The sequence below is a fragment of the Magallana gigas genome, chromosome 3 (assembly GCF_963853765.1).
Source record: "Magallana gigas chromosome 3, xbMagGiga1.1, whole genome shotgun sequence".
Taxonomy (NCBI): domain Eukaryota; kingdom Metazoa; phylum Mollusca; class Bivalvia; order Ostreida; family Ostreidae; genus Magallana; species Magallana gigas.
The window spans coordinates 37,835,852-37,859,949 of NC_088855.1; the positions used below are offsets into that span (position 1 = coordinate 37,835,852).

General features: G+C 33.7%; 3 protein-coding genes and 1 long non-coding RNA gene across 5 annotated transcripts; 2 read left to right on the forward strand and 2 right to left on the reverse strand.

Moving 5' to 3' along the window:
- The first annotated feature begins 6,446 nt into the window (after window positions 1-6,446).
- Window positions 6,447-8,432, forward strand: LOC105337965 (E3 ubiquitin-protein ligase TRIM56-like). The gene has a single exon (XM_011442916.3). The coding sequence runs from the start codon at window positions 6,447-6,449 to the stop codon at window positions 8,430-8,432; it is 1,986 nt and encodes a 661-aa protein (XP_011441218.3).
- Window positions 8,433-11,549: 3,117 nt separating this feature from the next.
- On the reverse strand, window positions 11,550-12,741 carry LOC117692402 (uncharacterized). The gene is made up of 2 exons (XR_004603793.2): window positions 12,601-12,741; window positions 11,550-12,127 (listed from the first exon to the last, which is right to left on the reverse strand). It is a non-coding gene; the product is annotated as an uncharacterized lncRNA (long non-coding RNA).
- Window positions 12,742-12,878: 137 nt separating this feature from the next.
- Window positions 12,879-15,971, forward strand: LOC105337951 (proteasome subunit beta type-5). The gene is made up of 7 exons (XM_011442900.3): window positions 12,879-13,038; window positions 13,165-13,309; window positions 14,276-14,387; window positions 14,605-14,704; window positions 15,227-15,256; window positions 15,453-15,657; window positions 15,768-15,971. Exons 1-7 carry the CDS (start codon window positions 12,898-12,900, stop codon window positions 15,860-15,862), a joined length of 828 nt encoding a protein of 275 aa, XP_011441202.3. The 5' UTR covers window positions 12,879-12,897; the 3' UTR covers window positions 15,863-15,971.
- Window positions 15,972-17,062: 1,091 nt separating this feature from the next.
- LOC105337952 (centromere protein T) lies at window positions 17,063-24,073 on the reverse strand. Of its 2 annotated transcripts, XM_034480125.2 has the most exons (13): window positions 23,918-24,073; window positions 23,409-23,592; window positions 23,191-23,219; window positions 22,731-22,920; window positions 22,328-22,434; window positions 21,101-21,778; window positions 20,356-21,006; window positions 19,632-19,675; window positions 19,330-19,466; window positions 18,413-18,544; window positions 18,237-18,274; window positions 17,718-17,822; window positions 17,063-17,420 (listed from the first exon to the last, which is right to left on the reverse strand). In XM_034480125.2, exons 1-13 carry the CDS (start codon window positions 23,937-23,939, stop codon window positions 17,407-17,409), a joined length of 2,331 nt encoding a protein of 776 aa, XP_034336016.2. In that variant the 5' UTR covers window positions 23,940-24,073; the 3' UTR covers window positions 17,063-17,406. The 2 variants fall into 2 exon arrangements, with proteins under 2 accessions (XP_034336016.2, XP_034336015.2); XM_034480124.2 differs by lacking the exon at window positions 18,237-18,274.
- Between the last annotated feature and the right edge of the window lie 25 nt (window positions 24,074-24,098).

Below are 24,098 nucleotides of genomic sequence, written 5' to 3' on the forward strand. Positions count from 1 at the left end.
GCAAAACTGTTTGCAAGTGTAGAAGGGCTAAACCCATGAGGTGAAAATAACCCTATATACAGCATTTAAACATTCTGATAACGTGCAGAATTGAAATTGTTAAAACCAATGAAGGGTCCTTTTAGGGATGCAAATTTCAGCAAAAGAGTACAATCATGTATATAGGGGAAATTTCTATAAAAAACCTTGCCAAGAATGACAATGGTACAGTGTTGGTTATTACTGTTTATGCAAGCATTATAAAAAATGCATTTTCAAGTAAGGAATATTATATTGACCAATATTGAATATAGTACAGTGCAACTCCTCTTAAACCACTAAATATAATTCATGAAACTTTGTAGCTGATAAAAACTAAAGAAAAGATATACACTTTTACAGGGAGTATTGGAGTAATGATTTTTTGGGGAGTTTTTATAAATGATAAAAAATATAGAAGGTACTTCCTTCGGAGATGTTACTTGTTCAAGGTAACCTATGGCTTTAATTTAATAAATGCAACTAAAAAAAATTTGCTACTCTCTGATACACAGAAGCAGTGCTGTAAAGTGAGGCATTTCTTATTTTTGTACCCCGCCGCAACGCGGAGCGGGGACATAGAATGCCGTGGGTCTGTGTGTCCGTGGGTCTGTTTGTCCGTCCGTCCGTGTTTCCGTCTGTCACACTTTTTTTGTAAGCACTCCGATGCCTACAAATTTTGACGAATTTTCATTAAATTTATACCAAATGTTTATACCACTATTACCTTGGTCAAGTTCGAAAACTAGCATTGGTCGATACTTTTTGTTGGAGTTATGGGACTTTGACCACAATAATGACTCCGTTTTATCCAAAAATTGACCTCGTAAGCGCTCTCATGCCTACAAATTTTGACGGATTTACATGAAATTTATACCAAATGTTTATACCACTATTACCTTGGTCAAGTTCCTAAATCAGCCTTGGTCAATACTAGTATACTGCTTGACCGGCGGGGGACCCAGGAATTCTATTCTTGTGTCTATGGTAAAGCTTGTTAATTAAAATGCCCTGAATTCATAAAATGTTGTATATTATCATACTAGTTTACACATTACATATATGTGTGCGCATACTTCCTATACATATTATAAGAAATTTACGAAACGTTTCAAGAATAATACTGTTGAGATCGCTTTGCCTCTATAGAAAACAGTAAAAGAACTCATAGGCCAAATAGCTCACCTGATCAACTTTGATCCAAATAGCAAACTAGCTCTACCTCTATATGTATATACCAAATATATCAGGATGTGTGTCGTTGTCTTTATTCAAACAAGCATGAACCTTTATTTATCATCTCTTTCTCTAATAATTTCACATATTCTTCCCGAACTCTTTCAGAAAAAAAATATTTCTATATTTAATATTTTTTGTATTTTAACCCACTGATTTGTGGTCCCTGTTTTTACCCTACAACCCTCCCTTTGTCGTGGGCTGAAAAAAACTTGAAACATCTTCATTCTAACTGCCAAAACAATTCCCTAAATTATAGCCTCAACGAAAATCAGAAGAAAACCCGATCAAACCCTACTTCGATGTGGCCCCTCTCTGAATTTAGTATGCCGGTGTTATATAGTGCCTTTTCCCCCTAGCCATCTTTCCCCCCGGAAAAATGGCTATATAGCAGTTCTTCCCCCCGGAAAAATGGCTATATAGCAGTTTTTCCCCCAGGGAAAGCTGACTATATAGTGGGCTTTCCCCCTTTTTATAGCCAGATTACCCCCACGGAAAACCTACTATATAGTGGATTTTCCCCCTTTTTTTACATTCCGGCCATGTATATGGTGGACCATTCGTGGCAATAATTTGCAATAATTGATATGATATTAATTTCTCATAAAAAAGGATAATTATCGCATTTATTAATACATAGAATAAAATAGCATTTCATGGTTTTTTAACCCCAAATATGAACTAAGGCACGCGCCTCCATAACATTCATGTGTCATTATCGTTTATTTCACCTTTTTTTACACCTTTTTGGAACACCTTTTACACGGATTTCGGAATACCTCGAATCTTTTTCATCTAATCGATGCTTATCTACAGGTTTGACTTCGACGTTAAGAACACGTGAGAACACATTTGAGTAAAAATGCGCTGGTTTGGAACTTAAATTTTCCAATGTATTACCATCTCTGTATAAGCTTCTCCGAGGGAACTAACTGTACAATCTTGACTTAATTTTGTAGAGGAAGGGAATAAAAAGTGGAAATGTATTACTCCCTTCGTCCAATAGGCTATCAATTTTAAATTAATACCGTTCGAATTGACGATCTTTAAAACAATTATATATTTCTTCTTCTAAATATCAAACGGGAGACAGGGTGCAATGATATGATGAGAACTGAAATGTTTTAGTTTTATTTTGATTGTTGGGGTTCTAAATCATGGGTAAGGGGTATTTTAATTGATTATATATTAAAAGCATGTAAAAAGTTAGTGTTTACAATTTTGTTTTAAAGTTACGCATATTCATATTTTTAGCACATTTTTTACGAAACGCGAGATTTTATGATGTAAACATTTTGTTTCAAAAAGTGAAATGTCTTCAAAACCAGAACAATGTCGGTATCTTTGCTGGTTACTTTGGAAAATGTGAAATGGAGCCTGAACTAACCTTATGTATATATTTACACTCACTATTTGCTAATTTTCCACTTTTAAGTTTGCAACGTGATTTGTAAATATGCAATTTTGAAAACGATGCCATATAAATCCAGATATACGATTCACTTACCTAAACATCGTATATTACTATTTGTTTCATATTTTTGCAATAAAGATTTACTTGTCTACCATATTATTTCTTCAAACAATGAAACAAGGGTAATTAAAAAAAAAACCCAAACCCCCAAAAAACCAACACATCTATAGTGATGAGCTGACTTACTTTTTTTTTAAAATATAAGCTTGGTCTTCTAATCAACTAACAAGTTAAAAAAGTCGTATACATGTATGCGCTTAGGTTGGTTATTTATTTTTGATTTTCGGTTGCTCCTTTTATGAATAAAAGTTTATTGATTTATTTATCTAGTTATTTATTATATCATTAGTCATCTTATGAATTGATTAAATGTTTTGAAGAATAACGAATTTACCTGCGTACCTTTTTAAAAAAAATTGTTCGTAAACTTTGGACTATATATGATATGGGCGCCTTAGATGGCCCCCTAAAATGAGCATCGTCGTATTACTTCAATTCTTTTTTTTCTTTGTACAGATATATATGTGATGTTTATACATAATGTTCATTTTGATTCAAGTGCTCACATTTAAGAAATATGACATCGTAAAGACAGCCTTTTCCCGCCATTTTTGCACCTTTAGCATAAAACAGCTTGTTTTCAAGCAGTTTTTCTTTCAGAAAACATAGAGCGCATGCTTGAACAAACAAAAAATTTTAATCAGAAATATATATATAGCCAAGACTAATAAGTAACAAAAAATATCTTTGTTCTAGCATGCGCTCTTTATTTCCCATTCGTAAACGGATAAGAAAAATGTCAATTTTTGACCGATTTTGATTGAATTGTAGTAATAGCGTTACTTCTGACGTCATATACTGCAAGTGAGTGCAAATAAATCAAATGAATAGGTAAAAAATATATTTTAAATCAACTCTTCTAAAAAATAACATAACATTTTACTGTACCCGAAACACTTTAAAAAATTGCGAATTATGGGGGCCAAATTTAAATCATATTATATATAGTTCTTAAAAAAGAAAAGCAGAATCGTAATTTTCAATCATTTTGATAAGGAAATATATGAGCGATTGTGTATTTTTAAATGAGGTTTTTACTTTTAAATGACCGTAAAAATATGTCCATGTGGTCATATTTAGTTTTTGAGATATGGGGCCCTAAAAAATACATTTTCTTTATAATTTGATTTCAAACATCGGGCTCGAAAACAACTAAGGCCCCTACCCTGCATGGGGGCTAAAATTTTCAGTGTCATCTACTAGTGGTATAACACTATCACTGTGAAAATATGGTTAAGTGGTCATCTCTAGAATATGAGATTCGGATCCCCACTTATAGAACACTATTCAATCATTAAAATGGGGTTTTAAACATCGGGCCCTGAAACATCAATGGCCCCTACCCTGAGGGCTGAAATTTTCAGAGTCATCTACAAGTGGTAAACCACTGCCACTATGAAAATATGGTGATATGGTCATCTCTAGTTTATGAGACATTGGACCCTTAAGAATATGCACTATAATCATTATAATAGGATTTTAGAAATCGGGCTCTGAAACATTGGAAACAAAATTTCTTTAAAACAGAGGTTTAGCCTGGATGAAATTTTCAAAAACAGACAGACAGTCTGATAGATTTGTCAAAAAATTCTTAAAACATTCTCGCTTAGTACAATTTCAGAACACAGAATTATGCATATAAGTGTATAACTTGTAAAACCAAGTATTTTTTTTTTCAATTAATTACCTAAATTAAGTTTTATGTGTAATTCCATTACACACATGTTCAATTTTCAGCATAGTCTATAAAAATAATAAATCGGCAAAACGAAACTTAGCCTTTATAGATGAAAACAGTTGTACATGTATGCAACCTGGGAGTGTAGAAACATTAATTTTAATCCTTACTGGATTTCCATCAATATTTTTAATAAAATCTGAACCAAAAACGTGAGGGAGAAACCCTACTATGGGGGAAAAGCTACTATATAGTAGCTTTTCCCCCCAGGGGAAAGGCTACTATATACTAGGTTTTCCGGGGGGAGATGCTACTATGGGGGAAAAACTGCTATACAACACCGGCTTTCTTCTTTATTAGTTATAGAAAAATATTGCATCCATTTTACTGCGGGTTTTTTTTTTACGGTATATTCTTGGGTGATCTCTTTCTGTATATACACTAGACAAAAGTGCTAACGCACCATTTAAAATAAAATAATATTTACATCCTAAAATTTTTAAAAGATGTTTTTAATGTTTTTAGATCACCTTAATTATAAGTAAGACATTTAAATGCACAAACGGATAAATGGATGCAATGTTAACCGAAGCGTAACTGTTCTTTAGAAATGCTCAAATCGTGCTCACACTTCTTTTGGAAAGATAAATCTTTACTTTCTTTTTTGTGATCTTATAATTGATGCATGCATTACTAAAACCTCACAAAAACCCGACGGGGTATGGCGCGTTTGGCCACAAAAGAGCGTGGCAGGGCAGTTGGTATGGTCTCTGCAGGATGCTCCTTTAGTGAGGTTAGAAAATATGTTAATAATATAACGATTACCGGTGATATTGGCTAAAACATGACGCAGCATACTTATCAAATAAAAACAATGTCAATTTAGGTAGCCACAGTGTTTAAAATGCACCACACGTCAATTGCAAGGTTGTACCGGAAATTTGTACAAACCGGAAGTGTAAGAGACAGAGCAAGAATTCCAAAGTGCCGCGTAAATACTAGGCGACAAGACATACACATCGCATTTATCCGAGGAAATGGAGCCCACACCTGATACTGATATGTGAATCACATAATGGGGGGTACCAATATCTCATAAACAGTACTCAAAGCAACTGGTCAATAAGTTTGCAACAAATGATGTTTCATTTTCTGTATCATAATAAACTGTTAAGATAATATACTAATCAATCTTTGTTGCGTTCACATAAAAAAAAATCAAAAAAATAGTAAGTGATGCGTTAGCAATTTTGCCTTGTGTACGTATATACTGTATTTACGTGCAGGATTGTATATTGATAATCTACTTACAGTGTACTAAACTGCGATACTTTAACAACTTCCATATCAATTGTAAAATAATTTCCAATTTATTTATATGTACAACTATTACTTCATAATGAGCCCCTTCCTAAACTGTAGGGAAAATAAAGCTTTAATTAATCATCTACGATTTTTCAGTAGGGAATGCATGCTCAGTGTATACGCACATTTATTTCAAACATTACAGTTGTCAATTACTTTTGAATTACAATACAAGACTAGTCCATTTACGTGTATATGAGAGATTAACAGAAAAATGTGACGGTTTGATAAAAAATAGTTATTGAACATGCGACGCGTTTAGTTGTGCATATTTAAATTCTAATTTTTTTTTTACAACGCAGCGCCTTTTGTCATCAATATTAAATGTCGTGGAGACACCAAACTGATTGCTCGTTTTCCCTTTCTAACTTATGCACACACCTTCTCGTATCTACTTGGGTGATTGAGCTTTTACAATCCAAGCGCACACAGACATTTAAAACTCTATGTGCCTCGCAAGGCTACCGAAGTATTCCAACGTGTGTTGTTTTTGGAATGAGTTCAATAAAATTAAATCCGTAAAGACGAATTTTATTATAGTCCCCAATCGCGCATATGCGTGTGTCACTAGTCATGCAGCAGTAATGGAGTCGTTATGAACCTTGTTTGTAAACCATGGCTCAGCGCGTCGTGAAAAACGTTGAGAACGACTACCTGATCTGCAGCATATGTCTAGGTCGTTACGAGAATCCAAAACTACTGTCATGTGGACATACTTTTTGTCGCCAGTGCTTGAACGACCATATCACGCTAACGGTAACTGATCGAGCGGCAGAAGGGTTCAACTGTCCAAACGACCGTTCTCTTGTGAAGCGACCCAAAGTAGGTCTCCATCCCAGGCAATGGGCAGATGCATACCCCACGGACACATTTCTCATCAGTCTTGTGAAAGCTGTAGTCTCGCATGAAGAAGGAGGAACACCGCCAGACGGTTCAGATTCTGTTAAAGGATCTTCATCGAACAACGCGCAGACGACAAATACTGAAAACGCGGGAACTGTCAATGGACCTCGTTGTGATAAGCATCCGGATCGGTCGCTTGAGTTTTTCTGTCTTGGATGTAGTATTTCGATTTGTCCGTTTTGTGCAGTAAGAGAACACAGGAAAAGGACATGTGAATGCGTGTCCTTGGCTGACGCCATGGAAAGACAGAGACCCAGAATCCAAGCGTTGAAAAGAAGATTTGAATCTCAAATTCAAAAAATACGAAGAATGAACAGTGGAGAAGGGATTTTAAGTGGAACGTTCGCCACCAGCAAAGAAAGAGCATTGAATACCCTAAATGACATAGAAGGGAAGCTAGGCACATTCTTCCAGGTGATTCTTCAACAAGTGGAAATTCTTCGCCAACAAGTCAACGAAGCTACAGTTAATTACGCTGGTGAAAACCAGCAGCTTAATGCTGTTCTCGCAAATATTGAATCTACAAAACTTTCCTTTGAAAACATGTGCAATATTAATCACAATGCTGATGTCCTAAATATTCTTCCGAGGATGGAAACACAAGCAGATGAATTTGATACTGCCATGCAAGCTGCCAACCAGACTGCAGGAATGCAACTTGATGTTGTCACCAATACTGCCTTTGACAGTTTCATTAGAAACCCTCCTCAAGTCGGTACAATCAAAATATATCGAGGAGGAGGAGGTAGGAACAACACACGGAGACCGGCGAACCGGCGAGAACAGTCTCGGTCCAATCAGTTCAGTGGAAGTCAAGCTCAGGAATACCAACGGCAAACCTCCACTGGAGCAGTGCGACCGACACAAACACCAAGACCACTCAGGGAACCTAGACAAACCAGGACGCTGAGCAAAGTAAACGTCAAAGCGGCGACAGAGGGGGTGTCTTCCTGGCATATGACTGGAGTCGTGTTTGTCGGAACCAGCATTGTTGCGACAGATCGCGTTAACCAGATGATTCGGCAAGTCTCTATCTCATCACACGCGCTCAATCTTACATTACCTATAGAGAGTCCTGTCTCGATCTGCAATGCTTCGGTTCCTACAGAGGTTGCTGTAACTCAGCCGGAGAAGAGAACGATTTCGATAATTTCGACTGAAAGAGGATTGAATGTCAAGGGGATCGTGCGCACGAACAAAGCTTACGAAGGGATTGCTCAAATGCCAAGTGGAGACTTTGTGGTATCTTGCACCCAGGGCAGGATGTCCATTGATATCATTGATAGAGGGGGTCACGTGCTTAAGTCGATCGAACGTTCCCACGCTTTCCGGTGTCCGCGCTTCTTGAGTGTGACTTCCACCGGAAGTGTGGTTGTCAGCGACAAAGAACAGAAGCATGTCGTCTGTGTCAACTTTTCGACAAGCCAGTTGGAGTGGACCTACTCTACTCCATGTTCACCTTGGGGCTTAGCGTGTGATCAGAACGGAAAAATATTCGTATGTCTAGATAACAACTCGGTTCAGGTTATTTCCGAGGAGGGTCAGCTACTGCAAGACAAGTTTATTTCCGAGAGGGATGGCATCAAGACGCCATATGCAATTTGTGCCCGACAAGGACAAATCGCAATGACTGAATTTGGACCTAGTTTGTTTGTTCCAAACAGTGCTTTTGTATTTATTGCAAAATTCAACAATTGATGTACACGCTTACAAGCAAAATTCGATTTATTACCTATCAGTATTATACAGACAATGCAACTTTTAAGAATGTAATTTGCGTTTACATCTTATTATTTAAATGACTGATTGAAAGCGCTATTATTTTATGATGCCGTATAAGACTGATAAAATCGGCATATACCGGTATTTCAACATATATATAAATTGCTTGAATGAATTTAAAAATGCGGTGTGATGAAAGCAATCAGCATTGGTTTTTGCATTAGAAAGCAGCATTCGCTCATTTTAAGCACACAATTCCGCTAATTGTGTAAAGCGTTTATTTCGTTAAGGAATGAGTCTTCTCGTTATTAGACATACTTCTTATATTAAGAAATCCATGACATGTTCAGACTGTCAAACATATCATATAAGCGAATGATTTTAACAGTTAAATCAAATTTGACCATCTTGTTTTCACATAAAGGTCAGGTCAAGGTCACTACCATTTCCCTCAACTTAAAGGATGATAAAAAAATGTAGTTATTTGCAGTTATGTAGACACCTGTTTAAGATATGAAGTTTCAATTTTTCAATGCAGTTGTAGTTAGAATGTTTATCTGCTTACACTACTAAATTAAAATAAATATTTAAACTTAAATTGATATTGCTTAGCCCGCATTTCCTCTAATTTTCTTAAATTTTGAAGATATTTGGATTATTATTTTTTATGCTTCCAATTTTAAAATATTTCTGATTATCACATATTATGAAGACTTCATGTAAAGATATAAATTGACAAAAAGCTAATATATTGACCACATAATAAGAGAGAAAATCCGATTTCAGGGATTTTTTCACATCAACCTATTTATAGAATAAGCGCTTAAAAGCTAATAAAAATGTAATTTGATTGGCAAATTATGTTTAAAAAACATATTCTGAAACCCAAGTATCGTTATCATTAGTTCGCATTAGTTGGAAAAAATCCAACAATAATGTTATTGTTTTAAAAAATGCTAATTAGACTCATGAAACTATACTTCAATTCTGAATTGCAAAAACGTGATATTTTCCTACGCCAACACTTCGCCTATAATATATGGTCCTTGTTAGATTCTTAACTTTGATTACTATTTCTATATGCCAAGTTGTATGATAGTAAAAAAAAAGAAAAATGTGATATTTTAATTTCCTTTCATCTTGATTTAATTTACATTTAATCAAATATACCTTTGAAAAGTCGAAAACCAGAAAAGGCTCCTTCCTTAACGTTCATTTGAAACTTGCATGGTCCTCGTGTAGGTAAAGTTACAATGCATGGATCAGAAAAGCATTGTTCGTCATATTAAATTCGATACCGACTATTAAAATAGGTCATACTGTAACAATGTTCTTAACATGTTAAAATACATTTTTGGTACCAAAGAAGATGGGGGAATAAGATAGCGCAACTGTCCATTTGGTTTAGTCGTAAAGTACAATTTCAAATTAACATTTTTTCAATTAAATATATTTGATATGTTATAATACAAGTTTACCAGAAGGTAATTCCGACTATATTCAGTTTGAAATGTTTCAAAAAACGATAAGAAAAGAATAAATCCTTAAGTTTTGGTGGTATCGAACCCATAAATTAAAACCCATAGTTCTATAAAGTTACCTAATATCTGGTGCTCTACCCACTGAGCCATTTCATTCACAACAGAGTGCGTTGTTTAAATGCTATATGAGACGGTCACGAATTTACGGACTTGTATTATTTTACTAAAACGTTCAATTGTTTGGCTACAAAATGACATTTTTAAAGTATAGTGGGTCATCACTCCACATTTTTGTTGATTAAAATCGGTTTAAATTTCATTAAATCGCATTTAGACTATGACAAAAATATGGAGCTCAGACCCACTTTATGAAAGAAAAGGCATTGAAGTTATAAAAATTACACTATTTGGAGGTTTTGACACGCATACGCCAGTTTTAATCAACCTATTGCAATTATAAAGGTTACAAACCGATGTTACGTTAAATACACATTGTTTTTTATTAATTTTTTTAAAAAGTATCAGATTTAATGATATTTTAATTTTGCAGTATCGAATCATTCCTCATATGGGCATTTTATTCACTCATCTTCTTTATTACTCTTTCCCATGATCATTAAAATATTTGTGTGTGTGTGTTTTATTTTAAATAATTCAATGGTGTCCGATGAACAATTAAAAATATATAAACAATCTTAATCATGAAAAATAGAACCAAAAAGCTTCTTTTTTTTTCAACAGAGTACTTATAAAGGTATGACAGGTCATGTGACATCAACGTGAAGGCGTGTTGTGCGAAGATTCAAGTTGTGTTTGCGTGACAGTGTGTGGGTTTTTGAGCGCCCTGTTGAGATTTTGCTGACCTTTTGGTCTTATCCGGACGCAATATGAAAACGAAAAGCAGGCACGTAGCATCGGGGGGGGGGCACTAATTTTGTTAAATTTACATATTAAAAAAAATTGAATTATCATGGAGTTACCCCCCTCCCCCCCCCCCCTTTTGGGAGTATGTAAAAAATTAATATGAAATTTATAAATAAGGAAATTAGGAGTGAAATTGAAGTTATATTGAAGTTGTAGATATACTACGCCACCCCCCCCCCTTTATTAGTGCGTATTCAATCTCTGACAAATAAAGTACCCCATCTCCACAAACACCTTACCAAAGGGGCCTGAATCACTTATTAAATATGAATATTTGCTTATCCTAACCATGCACTTACTATGTCTTGAATTCAATTTACAAATTGACATGATATTAGGAAAACATTTATTGTTACACCATTCAACATAGGATCCCTGTTCAGACGTTTGCCATTCAAGTGGCCTGGGCTTTATTTAGGACATTTTTAAAAAATCTTAATAATGTTCTAATTAATACTTACAATAGGAAACCTACAGAAGAATTGGTATTTGAATTGTAATAAGCTGGATTTATTGGTCATTGTTGGTTTAAAAGCTATTGTTATGGTAAAGGCTAGAAACAGCCAATAACATAACCTCTAGAAAAGGACTTTACCAGGTTCATCTCTGTAAATATGTTTCAAAGCAACTATGGACATATTTTGCATGAAATTAATAAGATACACACAGGAAGAACAACAAATCAAGATAATTGTATGTACATTGTTTTTGTAATATTTTGTATTTTACACACAATAAACCATTGTTGGCATCTTCTTCATCTTTTATTATTATAGAAACAAAGAAGATATACATGGTTCTAAAAACTGTTGGAGCCAGTTATAGTGTCCAAAATTAACAAAACATACATCTGTATCTTTATGACAATCATAATAATGATTTTAGATTATAAAATGTACAGCAACAGCATCACAACCTTATTCAGGCCCTTCTGGCAAGCATATCCAAATTTCTAATGTAATCCTGAATTTCAAACTAATGACATGAAATATATGGTCCTCCAACACGAATGGTCCCCATCAGACTTTTGAATTTTTCAATCACTAGCACCATCCTACTGTTGCCTTTGTCAGATCCTATTTCCAGGGTCTCTTCAATGTACGTGGTTCTTAAACCGATTTCATTTTAATCATGTTTTCTAGTCTTTCCTGAGTTTTGTTCTTGGCTTCTTTGGTGAAACCTCTGCACGTTCACTTTCATTTTTCCCCAATAGTTCTTGAACAAACTTAAACTTGGACAAAAACAATTTCCACACTAGGTACCATCCTGAAAATATACCACAAAAGATAGATGAATAATGAAACCTAATTAAGTGTTCTCTTTTTCTGTTCTGACAGCAATAACCAATTATTAAGAACATATATGACAATGTGTAAAAAAAATTATAGGATAGTCACTATATTATCTGATATGCTATATATATGTCGCAGAAAGCTGAGCGGATAAGATGCCCCTGATGACAGATTTTGACAACAGGGCCCGTGACAACATGACTTAATTACTACATTTGTAGGATTTGTATGTAAATCAGGTATCATACGTATAGAACCTAAGCAAATGTGTACATATAAACTATAGTATACGGTAGTTTAACTTTGTACATAATATGTAGGTCCTTGAATTTGCAATATAACGTTACTGACTTGATTGTCTTGCATGTGCTACTTTGCCCAATTTTGGGGTGGCATTGCTTCTAGAGATTATACATGATATCTCATTAAGAAATACTACAGACTTACCACAGGCTATGAAAAGGATAACCGCAACTAAAGCAACAACGATAATAAAAAATGTCAGAAAAACTTCAAATATATCAGCCATGTATCAGTGAGTATCAGCTGATAGCAGACATCCGGAAGTGGAATATACAATTTTGTCATTTTTCTGCATGCTTTATTTTAAGTTTTATTTTTTGTTAGATGTATTAACAAATGTACATATCATTTAAAATATATGTCTTAATTAATTTGTTTTTAATAAAAATATTTTTCAAAATAATTGAGTGCGAAACTGTAACCGAAAACAATATTATCATCATGGCGCTTGCCGATGTCTGTGGCTTGAAAACAAACCAGTTAAAAAATAGTTTTCTTAGTGATTTTGGAGGGTCATCTACACATTTGTTAGACGATGCCTTAACTTCAACAACCAACTTCACAGTCCCTTACGGCATAGATGTAAGAAAACGAAGACATGCCTTAATATTTTGTGCAGACTCATAAAGTATTTCGAATTTCCTCGTTAATTGTAAGTAAAGTTGGAAAATATCTTGATAGTTTACCTTATAACATCATATATTTTAGCCGTTTGAGAGTCTAAAGGAATTTACAAATCCTAAAAGTGATGTCAAGATCCACTTTGACCATGGAACCACAACCCTGGCCTTCAAATTTCAACATGGTGTCATTGTTGCTGTTGATTCAAGAGCCACTGCAGGACCTTCTATTGGTTAGAACCAAATATAGTCAAAATATTTTTTTCTTTAATTGTCTTAAAATCAAATATGAATTTCCTAGTATTTATGTTTAAGATTTTTTTGATTATTTATCTTAGTACTGTAAAGTTGCCAATTCTGGGTCACGTCAGACTGTTTTGTTGATATTTTGCAAAGTTGTTCAATTTATATTTTATACTATGTATGAGGGTTGTCAGAAGAGTTCGTTGACAAAGTGATCTATACCTGTGTGGGATATGATATCAAATATTGGCTATTCTATCCCATTTTGGGTCAACCAGAAGAGCAAAGCTCACAGTAAACAAGTTAATGAGCAAGTTAATAAGGAGATTTGATCTGATTGGGTTGTAATAGTCTGTTAAAGGTACATGGAAAACATTCCAAATGGGATATGAATTTACACTGTAATAAATAAGAAATGTTTATTTGTCAAAAATTAAGTCAGTTGGCATTTAAAGAAGGAACTTTACTTTGCGAGTAATTGATCCCTCAGTAGATCCAAAACTTTGTATGGATCAATCTCTACAAACTATAGGCTTATAGAAAAACTTGTGTAATAAAAGCTGTTTATTTTTATGTATGCTGAACATAAAAAAACTACAAATTACTTGGTATTATCATTAAATAAGTACATGTATCTGCATAAACATACTATGTTCATCTAGATACTGTTATTAATGAAAATACCTAGTAAAATTTTTCCATTTTGATGGACTGTAGGTTTATATCTCATTACTACTGCAGAAACAAGCTATTATAACTCATCTGGGGTCCCAATCTCAACAATTTACACCTGGAAGCCACAAACAAAATTGATTCAAATTTTTATAACAAACAGTGTACACTTCTCAGTACACCATATCATGACAAAAGTAAAATTTCTCCGATACATACTTTCATTAATCTCTAATGCAGTAATTTTTATCGGAATATTGAATATGTAACTTTTGAATCTACAGAGTCCCAGACCGTTAAAAAGGTGATTGAAATCAACCCATATTTACTTGGAACTATGGCGGGTGGAGCTGCAGATTGTGCTTACTGGGAAAGGGTACTAGCGAGACAATGTCGGTAAGTGGAGAAGTCCCTGTGTAATGCTAGGATGCCTGTTTTATTAGCTAAACATCTGCATATCATTTGATCAAATTCATAATAATTCAAAATGGCATCTGTGATGAAACTTGTTATTATTTACAGTAATAGATGAATATTGAAAGAAATATTTTCACCTTTGGGTGCCCGTGCATTGTAGAAAAAAAAGTCATGTTGTGTAATTATTACTTTGTAGGATATATGAATTAAGGAACAAGGAGAGGATATCAGTTGCTGCAGCATCCAAACTGTTGGCAAATATTGTTTACAACTACAAAGGAATGGGACTCTCTATGGCAAGTTGTTCTTCATAAATTTAAAAATTTCATCTGTAATACAGTATATACCTTGCCTGAACAAAAAAAATCTTGTGAACATTGACAATTTCAATTAATTGTCGGATGAGAGCATTTAAAAATCATTTGGAAAACTTGAAACACGTCTAACTGAAATTAGGTTGTGTAATTTGATTTATAATGAAATAAAATCAAGTTGAGATATTTGATATACATTTGAAGGAAATTAAATCTTAAACATGTCATTTATCCGATATTATAAAAAAAAATTCAGAACTATACAAATTCATCACCATAACTTTCGCTGGTAAATTTCGTGGTGGCTATAATTATATTTGTCAGTTACTGACCAACAAAGCCAATTGAAATCTAATGAACTAAGATAACATGTGACTTTTCACATCCTTTGTACATTGTAAATGCAAGTACATGTATATGTATTTCATTTTACTAAAAACTTCACAAGTGCTCTTTTTTCTTGAATTCAAAATTAATTAGATAATTTTTATTGTTTCATTGCAGGGAACTATGATTTGTGGATGGGACAAAAGGGTAAGATATACTGAATCAGTCTATGCATACAACACATGATTATTTTAAGTATTATAAAGAAAGGGCCATTTTTAATGCCTAATCAATGAGTAATGTTTTTATATTGAGAATAAACAACTTACATGTATAGAAACTCTTCATATACTACATGTAATTAAGATACATTTCAGTCATTCATCTTATTTTGTTTCACTAGGGACCTGGTCTGTACTATGTTGACAGTGACGGAGAACGAATGTCTAACAACATATACTCTGTGGGTTCTGGGTCAGTCTATGCCTACGGTGTTTTAGACAGCGGCTACCGATATGACCTTTCTGTGGAGGAAGCTATTGACCTTGGAAGGAGGTCGATCTACCATGCCACACACAGGGACGCATACAGTGGTGGTGTAGTCAACTGTAAGTGTAATTTTGTGTATTGCAAGAATTACAATACAAGTGTAATACAGGTAATGATTGTAATAAAAAGTGTTTACATGCATATTTGAAAATGTGATAATATCTTGTAGTGTACCACATGAAGGAAAGTGGTTGGGAATTCATCTCACAGACCGATGTATTTGATCTCCATTATCAGTATAAGGCCGAGAAGGAGAAGAAATGAGAACAGATCATCTCTGTGTAAAAGTGCTATCAGAACAATACATCATCATGTTCCTGCAATGTTGTCATTTGTTGGTAATAATATGTAAATAAAAATTTTGTCCATTGAACATCAGATTTGTTTTATATTGTTTGATTGGTGTTGTAATAGGAAACCAAACATCTACATGTAGTCTTGCAAATGCTTAGTGAATGATGAACAACTCATTCTTCTTTTTCTGAATTTCATAAAAATAAATCCTTACTTGGAAAAAAAAATTGTTATAAAATGAGGAAAATTTTTTTATGATTGCATGAATTGGTAGAGTTCACCTGATTAGAGAGATATCTGTCAAAAAATCCAAAATTGAAATATGCAATGAGCTGTTTATTTAATGACATTTAAACAATGTTGCCAACAGTTGGCATTTGCAAATCTTGCATGATACCATCAGTGATTGGGTTTTTAGAAATTCACAAATTACATAAAGAAACAAAGACATTGTTTAAACACCTTGCATCAAACTGTGAACTTTTGTTGGTTAAATTATCCTATTACATGTATTATAAAATATTAAGAGTTTTCTTGTATTTTAGATTCTAAGGACAAAAAAAATCATTCTTATTTATAAGTTTCTTGTGATGTTAACTGAAAATTATTTGAGTCAAAATTATAATTAAGAACAAATATTTTTCAGATGCAAATCATGTTGATAAAGTTTGAGAAGTAATCCAAATAAGAGATAAAATTTAGAATATATATACATAGCAGTTGAAAGACATATTTTGGTTGAAATGGGGCTGTGCAATGTACAGGAGAGATTTTCAAGACAAATCTAAATCTGAACACAACTTGTATGAGGTGCTTTCGGCCATAATTTTCTTTCCTCTCCCCTACTTCTTCAACCCCTCTGTAAGCCTCTGACCACTTAACAGTTCAAAATATTTAGCTATAGGGGTCTCGCCTGTGTGGATGTACATGTACATCCTACATCACTGTGTTACTTGGTCACACTGAAATTATCAAATTATTTGCCATATATTAAGTTTGCAATCCGGTGTAACAAAATTGAAGAGTCTATATACCCATATAATGTTGCCTATTTATGACTTGTGTTTAGCTTTAAAAAAAAGCCACATTTGGTTCCCTTTTGTTATTGCAAACCTTTTTCCATCTAGAGTTTGGTATACAAAAAATCTATCAAAAAAAAAAATTCAAACAGACCATATTCCAAGTAAAGTTTAATGCCTCTTTAAATAATTTGTCAAAGATCCTTTAAAAAAATAATAGTTGAGTAACAAACTACATGTACATGTGTTTAAAGGCCTTCTGATCTCATTCTTTAACAAAAAGAATGACTTGTATGTTTCAAGTAAAACATTATTGATTTTATGGAATAAAAAATTACAATTAGATATCAAGTGTATAACGTGATCAGGTACAGTTCATCAATAATCAATTCCCGGGGAATATCTTGTTCCCGGATCTTGCCATGGGTATGATTTCCTGTCGGAGTTCCATAGGAAGGTACTTCTCAACTAGGTGTGTTAGTGACGTTGTGTTAGTTATGATTTTTTGCCTGTAAAAAAAAAATGAAAATGATGTAGAAGGACAACAATAAGACATGTATATATGCTAGAGACAACCTACAAGTTTATGTACAGGTATATTCAAAAATATTGCAAAATTTATAACAAACTTCCTTTTTCCCTTCACACACAAGACTTGCTGCTTAATTTATGAGGTATTTTTCACAAACTGAACAAAAAAAGTTAATGTAATAATAAAATGATTCCCTGCACTTCAACCACAACTGGCTTACTCATACATTAAGAATAAAATGAAGATTAAAAGGATGAATACAGGTACACTGTACCTCTTAAGGAGTAGTTCAGCATCTCTCTCATCAATAGTCTTCCTTCCGGCATGGTGGGCAAAGGCCTCCAAATCCTGGGCAACTCGATCAAAATATTCATCAGTTCTACAAGCACATTTCATGATATGGAATACTTTTTCCAAAGAAACATTTACATATGAAATGAGACCCTCGGCTACAATTATAGTGAAGTAGTATGTAATACTTAATACATACAGGGTGTCCCAGAATATCTGATACCATTTGAAATGCACATAAATTAAATAGTGTTTGGCCAACACTTGTGAATTGTGACTCAAATAAATGTTAAATAGTTTAATCTTTCCCCACAAAAAAGTTTTTGAGAAAAATATATTTTTCATTGAATTATGATGTTACAAAAATGCATCATATTTCTTTAATTAAATTGAATTTCATTCAAAATGAATCCGACAAGAAAGCAGGCATCTCCCATTTTAAAAATGTATTTTTTAAACACAGACCCCAGATTTACTTTTACAATATATGAAATGAGATTACCCTGGAGAATCTTTTGTTCCAAAACTTGTATAGGTTTTCTGTTTAAGTAAAATACACATAGAAGAAGAGAGTGAAAGAAGAAAACCTATCTCTTAATGATCATAATTTTTCATCCCATTCTTATAAAATCAATTCCCTTCTCATTCAGACAGGATATTTCACAAATAAAATCTTACATTTTAACAAGTTCAGGTAAAGTGTCCTTATCCACTCTCATCTTGCAGAAATGATTGAATGTCTGTCTGATGGTCACCGCAGGTAAAGTAAGAGACTGTACTTTTACTCTTGGTTTCTTTGTGGCTTTTGATCTGTGAAAAAAATTATATAAATGAAAATAAACTAGTACATGCATTCTTACAAATACCAGGTAATAGTTTTAAACTTCCAAAATTGAAATCCAACTTGTAGCAAGGAACACAACCCTATTTACAAGCACCAATAGGGGCCTATATCAAATATGCTATAGTGTGGTATGGGACACCTGTAGATATAAATGTGGATAAAAGTGCATCATAATCAAAAGACTTTCACTGGTTCAAAATTTTAAAATACATGTACATGTATTACAATATTTGACCAAAAAATATGTTTTAATTCTTTTTGATAAAGTAAAAATTGTAAAACCCCCCAGCGGATTCATGACTTGTTTCAACGATCTTACGCATTGCGCTACACTGTTGAGTAAGTTTCGGGAAAGAATGAAATTGTACTTGATTCACATGTAATTATTAAATTCCATAAGAAGTATGTCAAAATATGGATCTTACCATCTTAAAAACATTTCTTTCAATAATTAGGGGATTTCCATATCATTATAATACTGTTATTAATCTAACTATAAAAAGAAATGTTTTTAAGGTCAATAGCCTGTGGTACCGGTATATTACTATAGGTATTACAAACTGTATTTTGAGTTACTGTATGTGTACTTGGTTCTTATTCAAATACACCGGTGTACCATTTTCTGTTATAAAACAGAACTGACACATCAAAATATCAAAAAAAATAATAACTCATTCTGTTCTGTTAAAAGCTTAAGGTCCTGTTTCTTGGTCCAGTACTTCTTTGTTCATAGGTAAACATGTCACTGTACCTGTTTGTTTGTTTGTCTTTCACCGGCTGAGTGACCAGGGGCTGAGGGACAGGTGTATCTGAGGGGGTGGGGACGTGGAGTCTTGGTGGCCCTAGATGGGGTGTTTTCAGTCTGTACTGTTCAGTTCTGTCCAAATCCTTAAAGAAATTTAAATAAAGTACATGTACTTAGTTAAGTCATTTATCCACATGTATGATCAAAATAAGTATGATGCTTATTTGCACTGTTTTACTTCAAATAATAGTAAGATTGAATGCATAACAGTTGTTGTCATAAACATTAATATCATGGTACTTCCTTACATCTTGATAAAAAGTTTTTTCTTGTCTTTCAATCATGGACACATCTGAAAAAAATAAAATATCAATAAAGACCTTAACAAGAGAAAAGCTGTCAATGTGACAGCAAACCTGGTTTTCTTTTGTGTGAGCAGTATCCATAATCCATTTGTCAACCGTGAATTGACAAACAGTACCTATCCATAGAAATGGGGTACCGGTACTCTATATGCAACACTTTGCCAAAAAATGAATAAGTTCAACAGCTGAAATTTTTTTCATAAATCATCAGAAATCAAAATCCTAGCAATATGCACACCTCTGATATATGTCCAATTGATCAGCAAATGAACAACTTCCTATCTAGAAAACTGTAGGAGGAGTTATCTGTACAATAGGGGTACCCTTTTGGCAGCCGCCCGCCCACAATTTTCAACATTTCAATAACCAGATTTTTCCATTGGAAAACCCAATTAATAAAAATAAACATATATTTACATGTATGTTTAATATTGGACACCCTCTACCCAATAATTTAACCAAAACTCAAATTGTGGTACCTCTCAGATCCTCCGGGTTTTTGTTTACTCAAGGTGAATGTTATTAAAGACTCATCGTAGTGATGAAGTAAATTAATTTGTTAGTGTATACTTCATCATAAATAAAAACAGTGTATTCTTCATGATCATCTTTACCAATGTATTGAAATTCCACAAAAATTAACGCTCAATCTTTGGTGCATATGTACCTGGCAAATTTTCATCACCAGTCAGTGTGATGTGCTGAGTTCTAGATACAGGGCTGGAATGCCTTGGCCCCAGGGCTGTTCGCTCAAATGCAGGGGTCATGACTGTATCCCTTCCAGGCATCCCATGCATGGGACCTTCATTGTCTCCTGTCTTGCTCCCACTTGGCATTGTTCGATCCACAATATTTTGTGTTTGAGAAGCTGCTAATCTTCTTGCATTTCTTTGTGATATTGGTGTCACATTTATCCTAGATGGACTTTTCATTTCCGTTTGTGTTGGAGTCTTCTGTGTAGATTGTTTGACCCTGTAAAAATCAACTGACCTCAAGTGTCTGTTTGGAGTTCTTGGAGTCTCGTCTTGATTAACATGTGTGTTAGGAGTTCCAATGAAGCTTTCTTCTGGGTCTTCATTCAATATTCTTCTTGACAGGGATTCAGTAGTTTCCTCTGGTGTTTTCCTTCTAAAACTTGTGTTGTTTTTCCGTGGTGAATTTATCAAGTTTTCATCATTATCATTATCAGACATTCTTGCACTACTTCTTAGGATTGATAAAGATGACCTATTGGAAAATGATGCAATTTCATCGTTGTCAGGTCTAAGACTCTTTCTTTTTGGAGAGATGTTTTCCATAGCTATACTAAAATTTTCATCTGAAAATAATCAATTCTTTGCATGAACTTGCTATAAATTCTAAAATCAAGAAAAGATAAATTGAACTTCCATAGAACAAAAGCATACATGTACCATTGAAAGCAATTGGCTGGACCCTTCGAGGTGTACTTGTCAGAATCCTTGAAGGAGTTGTTACATTGGAGCTCACAGGTGTGGTCCTTTGGGGTGTAGAAAGCACAGAAGCAGATTTAGTAAAAGAAAAGTGTTGCTGCTTTTGGACTGATTTTGGTTGTGTCCTTGGTGAAGACCTTGGTGTTGTTGGTTTCACTGGGAATGACCTAGGACTATCAACTGATTTCAGCTGTTTTCTGGGGGAAGTCCTTGGAGTTATCTGTTTCACTGGAGATGGCATAATGTCACTAGTTGATTTTGGCTGTTTTTGAGGTGGAGTTCTTGGTGCTGTTTGTTCCACTTGTGATGATATAAGGCGGTGAACTGAGTTAGACTGTTTTCGTGGTGAAGTCCTTTTAGGTGTCTGTTTCACTGGAGATGACCTAAGGCTGTAAGCCTCTTCTCCCTGTTGGGAAGTTTTTGATGAATCCTTCTCCACTGAAAAAATGAACTTTGGTTTTTCTCTTTTTCTCTTAAGATTTCTTGGCTGTGAAGCATTAGAGGTGAATGAAGATAACTCTGTAGTTGAGGACTGAATCTCCATTTGACTGGCTAATCTTGGGGATTTTCTCCTAGGCTCTCCTGAACTGTTATCCATCGCAATTTTATTTGGACTGTTTGGCAGCGTCATTGATGGTTCTAAAAATAAATAAGTGTATATAACCTTGTAAGTTTAAAAGCATATTTGCTTTAAATCTGCTCATATTTTTTGTAAATTTACAATGCACAAACCTTTTATTTTATCTACAGAATGTTTACAGTGAAACAGTTTCCATGCCATTTGCCCATGATAAAAGGTCATCAAAACTACATGTACATTAATATTTAGAATGTTTTATCTTGACTTATCTGTTAAATTCAAAGTCTGATAAACTTGTATTTGCTTACCAACAGCAAATTAAAGTCTTCTATAGTATAATAAAACATCGATTTACCTAACTATTTGGACAAAAGCTCTCAATATCAACTATTTCACAATGTGCCTTTGAGGAAATTAGTTGCCTTAAGAGGAGACAATAAACTTGCTATTGTCCTGATGAGTAAATAGCTTTAAATTATGCATTTACTTTACATAAAACAGTTATTCAAATTTCTGTAAAATGTCTTCGAAAATCAAATCTTTTCCAAAGGATGATATATTTATACTTTAGAAAATAGGTCAGTATGGTACATTATCTGATTTTGTACCTGAGTTCTGAAAATGAAATCTTTTCCGACGCACAGAATCAACCAATGACTCTCGTCTCCTTCCGGCAAATTTCCTTTTCTTAGGAGTGCTATCGTCTGTGACATTGCTTGGTAACAGAAAATCAAATAAAAACGATGATTAAACATCACAGAATTATCAAAAAGCATATTGCAGCAGGAATCATGATTAACATTCTCTAAATACTTGATGCTGTTTTAATGGATACTAGTATTCAGAAATCCTTTTTGTATAAACTACAAAACCGTAGTTCAATTTGAAAATTGTCGAAATGTGCTTCTTATGATTTCATGGGATCTGTATGTTTCATTTATAGGAATCTATATTTACGGTAATAGATGCAACAAGTTCATAAAGTTTGTCACTCTGCAAAAAAATATTTACATTGGGATGTCTTCACTTCCCTGGCCTAGACTTATATCTGCTGGTGGAAGTGATCGACTAAGTCTGGTATCCACTTCTGGTGTTCGAGAGATGCGCCGTTTTCTGACTGGACGTTCCGTTTCATTGGTCTGCGCAGCATTAATCAGTCCCTGTATAAGTGTCCGTGGGGTATCTAAATCCTTCTCCATCTCTATTTGAAAAAAAACTATCTATTTAACTTACCAGTTACAATATATGTATGTATCAATTAATTGAACTCAACTTCATATTTCCTATTCTGATACTTCTTCCTGATGAAAGCTGAATATTTGCCAAATTCATGCCAAAAGATCAATACAATTTAGTGTTACATTATGAAAAGATTATTAAATTATTGTAATTTCATGTTATAGTTCAACTATAATATACACTACTCTACAGCATCAAACATAACAGATTGAAACTTCTACAAAATACATACCATTGAAGTGATACTTTCTATTGTTGGTTCTGTAATATTCAAATAAAGAAATCTATAGTGTATGTATTTTCATGTATGACTATAGTCAATATTTTAATTTCAAATATATAGAAAAGGCTAAATAAAGCATCTGTTGTATACTTAAAAGTTCTAAATATGAAATACATGTAGATAAAAAATAATTCAATAGTTATATCATTGCTTTAAGAAAAAATTACCTGGGAATGTCCTCCTCTCGCTGGCCCAGACCTATTTCTGCAGATGGAAGTGAACGACTAAGTCTGTTGTCTACTTCAGGCGTTTTTGAGACCTGCCGTTTTCTGACTGGACGTTTTGTCTCATTAGTCTGCGAAGCATTAATCAGTCCTTGTATTAGTGTCCTTGGGGTATCCTTCTCCATCTCTATTTAAATTAATACAAGATGACAATATTTTAAAAATTTTAGTTGTATTTAAATGCAAAATATATTGTGCAAATCAATTAATTAAACCTCGGAAGTAAGATAGCTTCTTGTTATATGTTGTAAACCCGACTATTTGACCAAACAGCACTCAAAGATAAGCATAAAAATGAGTATCACTAATGTTGAAGTTAAGATTCATCACACTCCAAAGATTGAAACTTCTACATATACATGGCTGCAAAGCCTTGGCAATTGTTGTTTTTGTAAAATAAAAATGACGTTGATTTTATCTTTTTTTGATAGTTTAATAAAATAGAAACATACCTAGTTTATTTCCTTTTCTCATTCCAATTTCCCGCTGACTTTATTTACAAATTTTATTTTACTTCCGGGTATTCGATTATTGATAACTTATACGTATGCATACTCTTTCCAAACAGACAAATAATATACAAACTAAATGCATAGAAAAATTAACCATAAAAGCGAAAAGATACAACTTCAA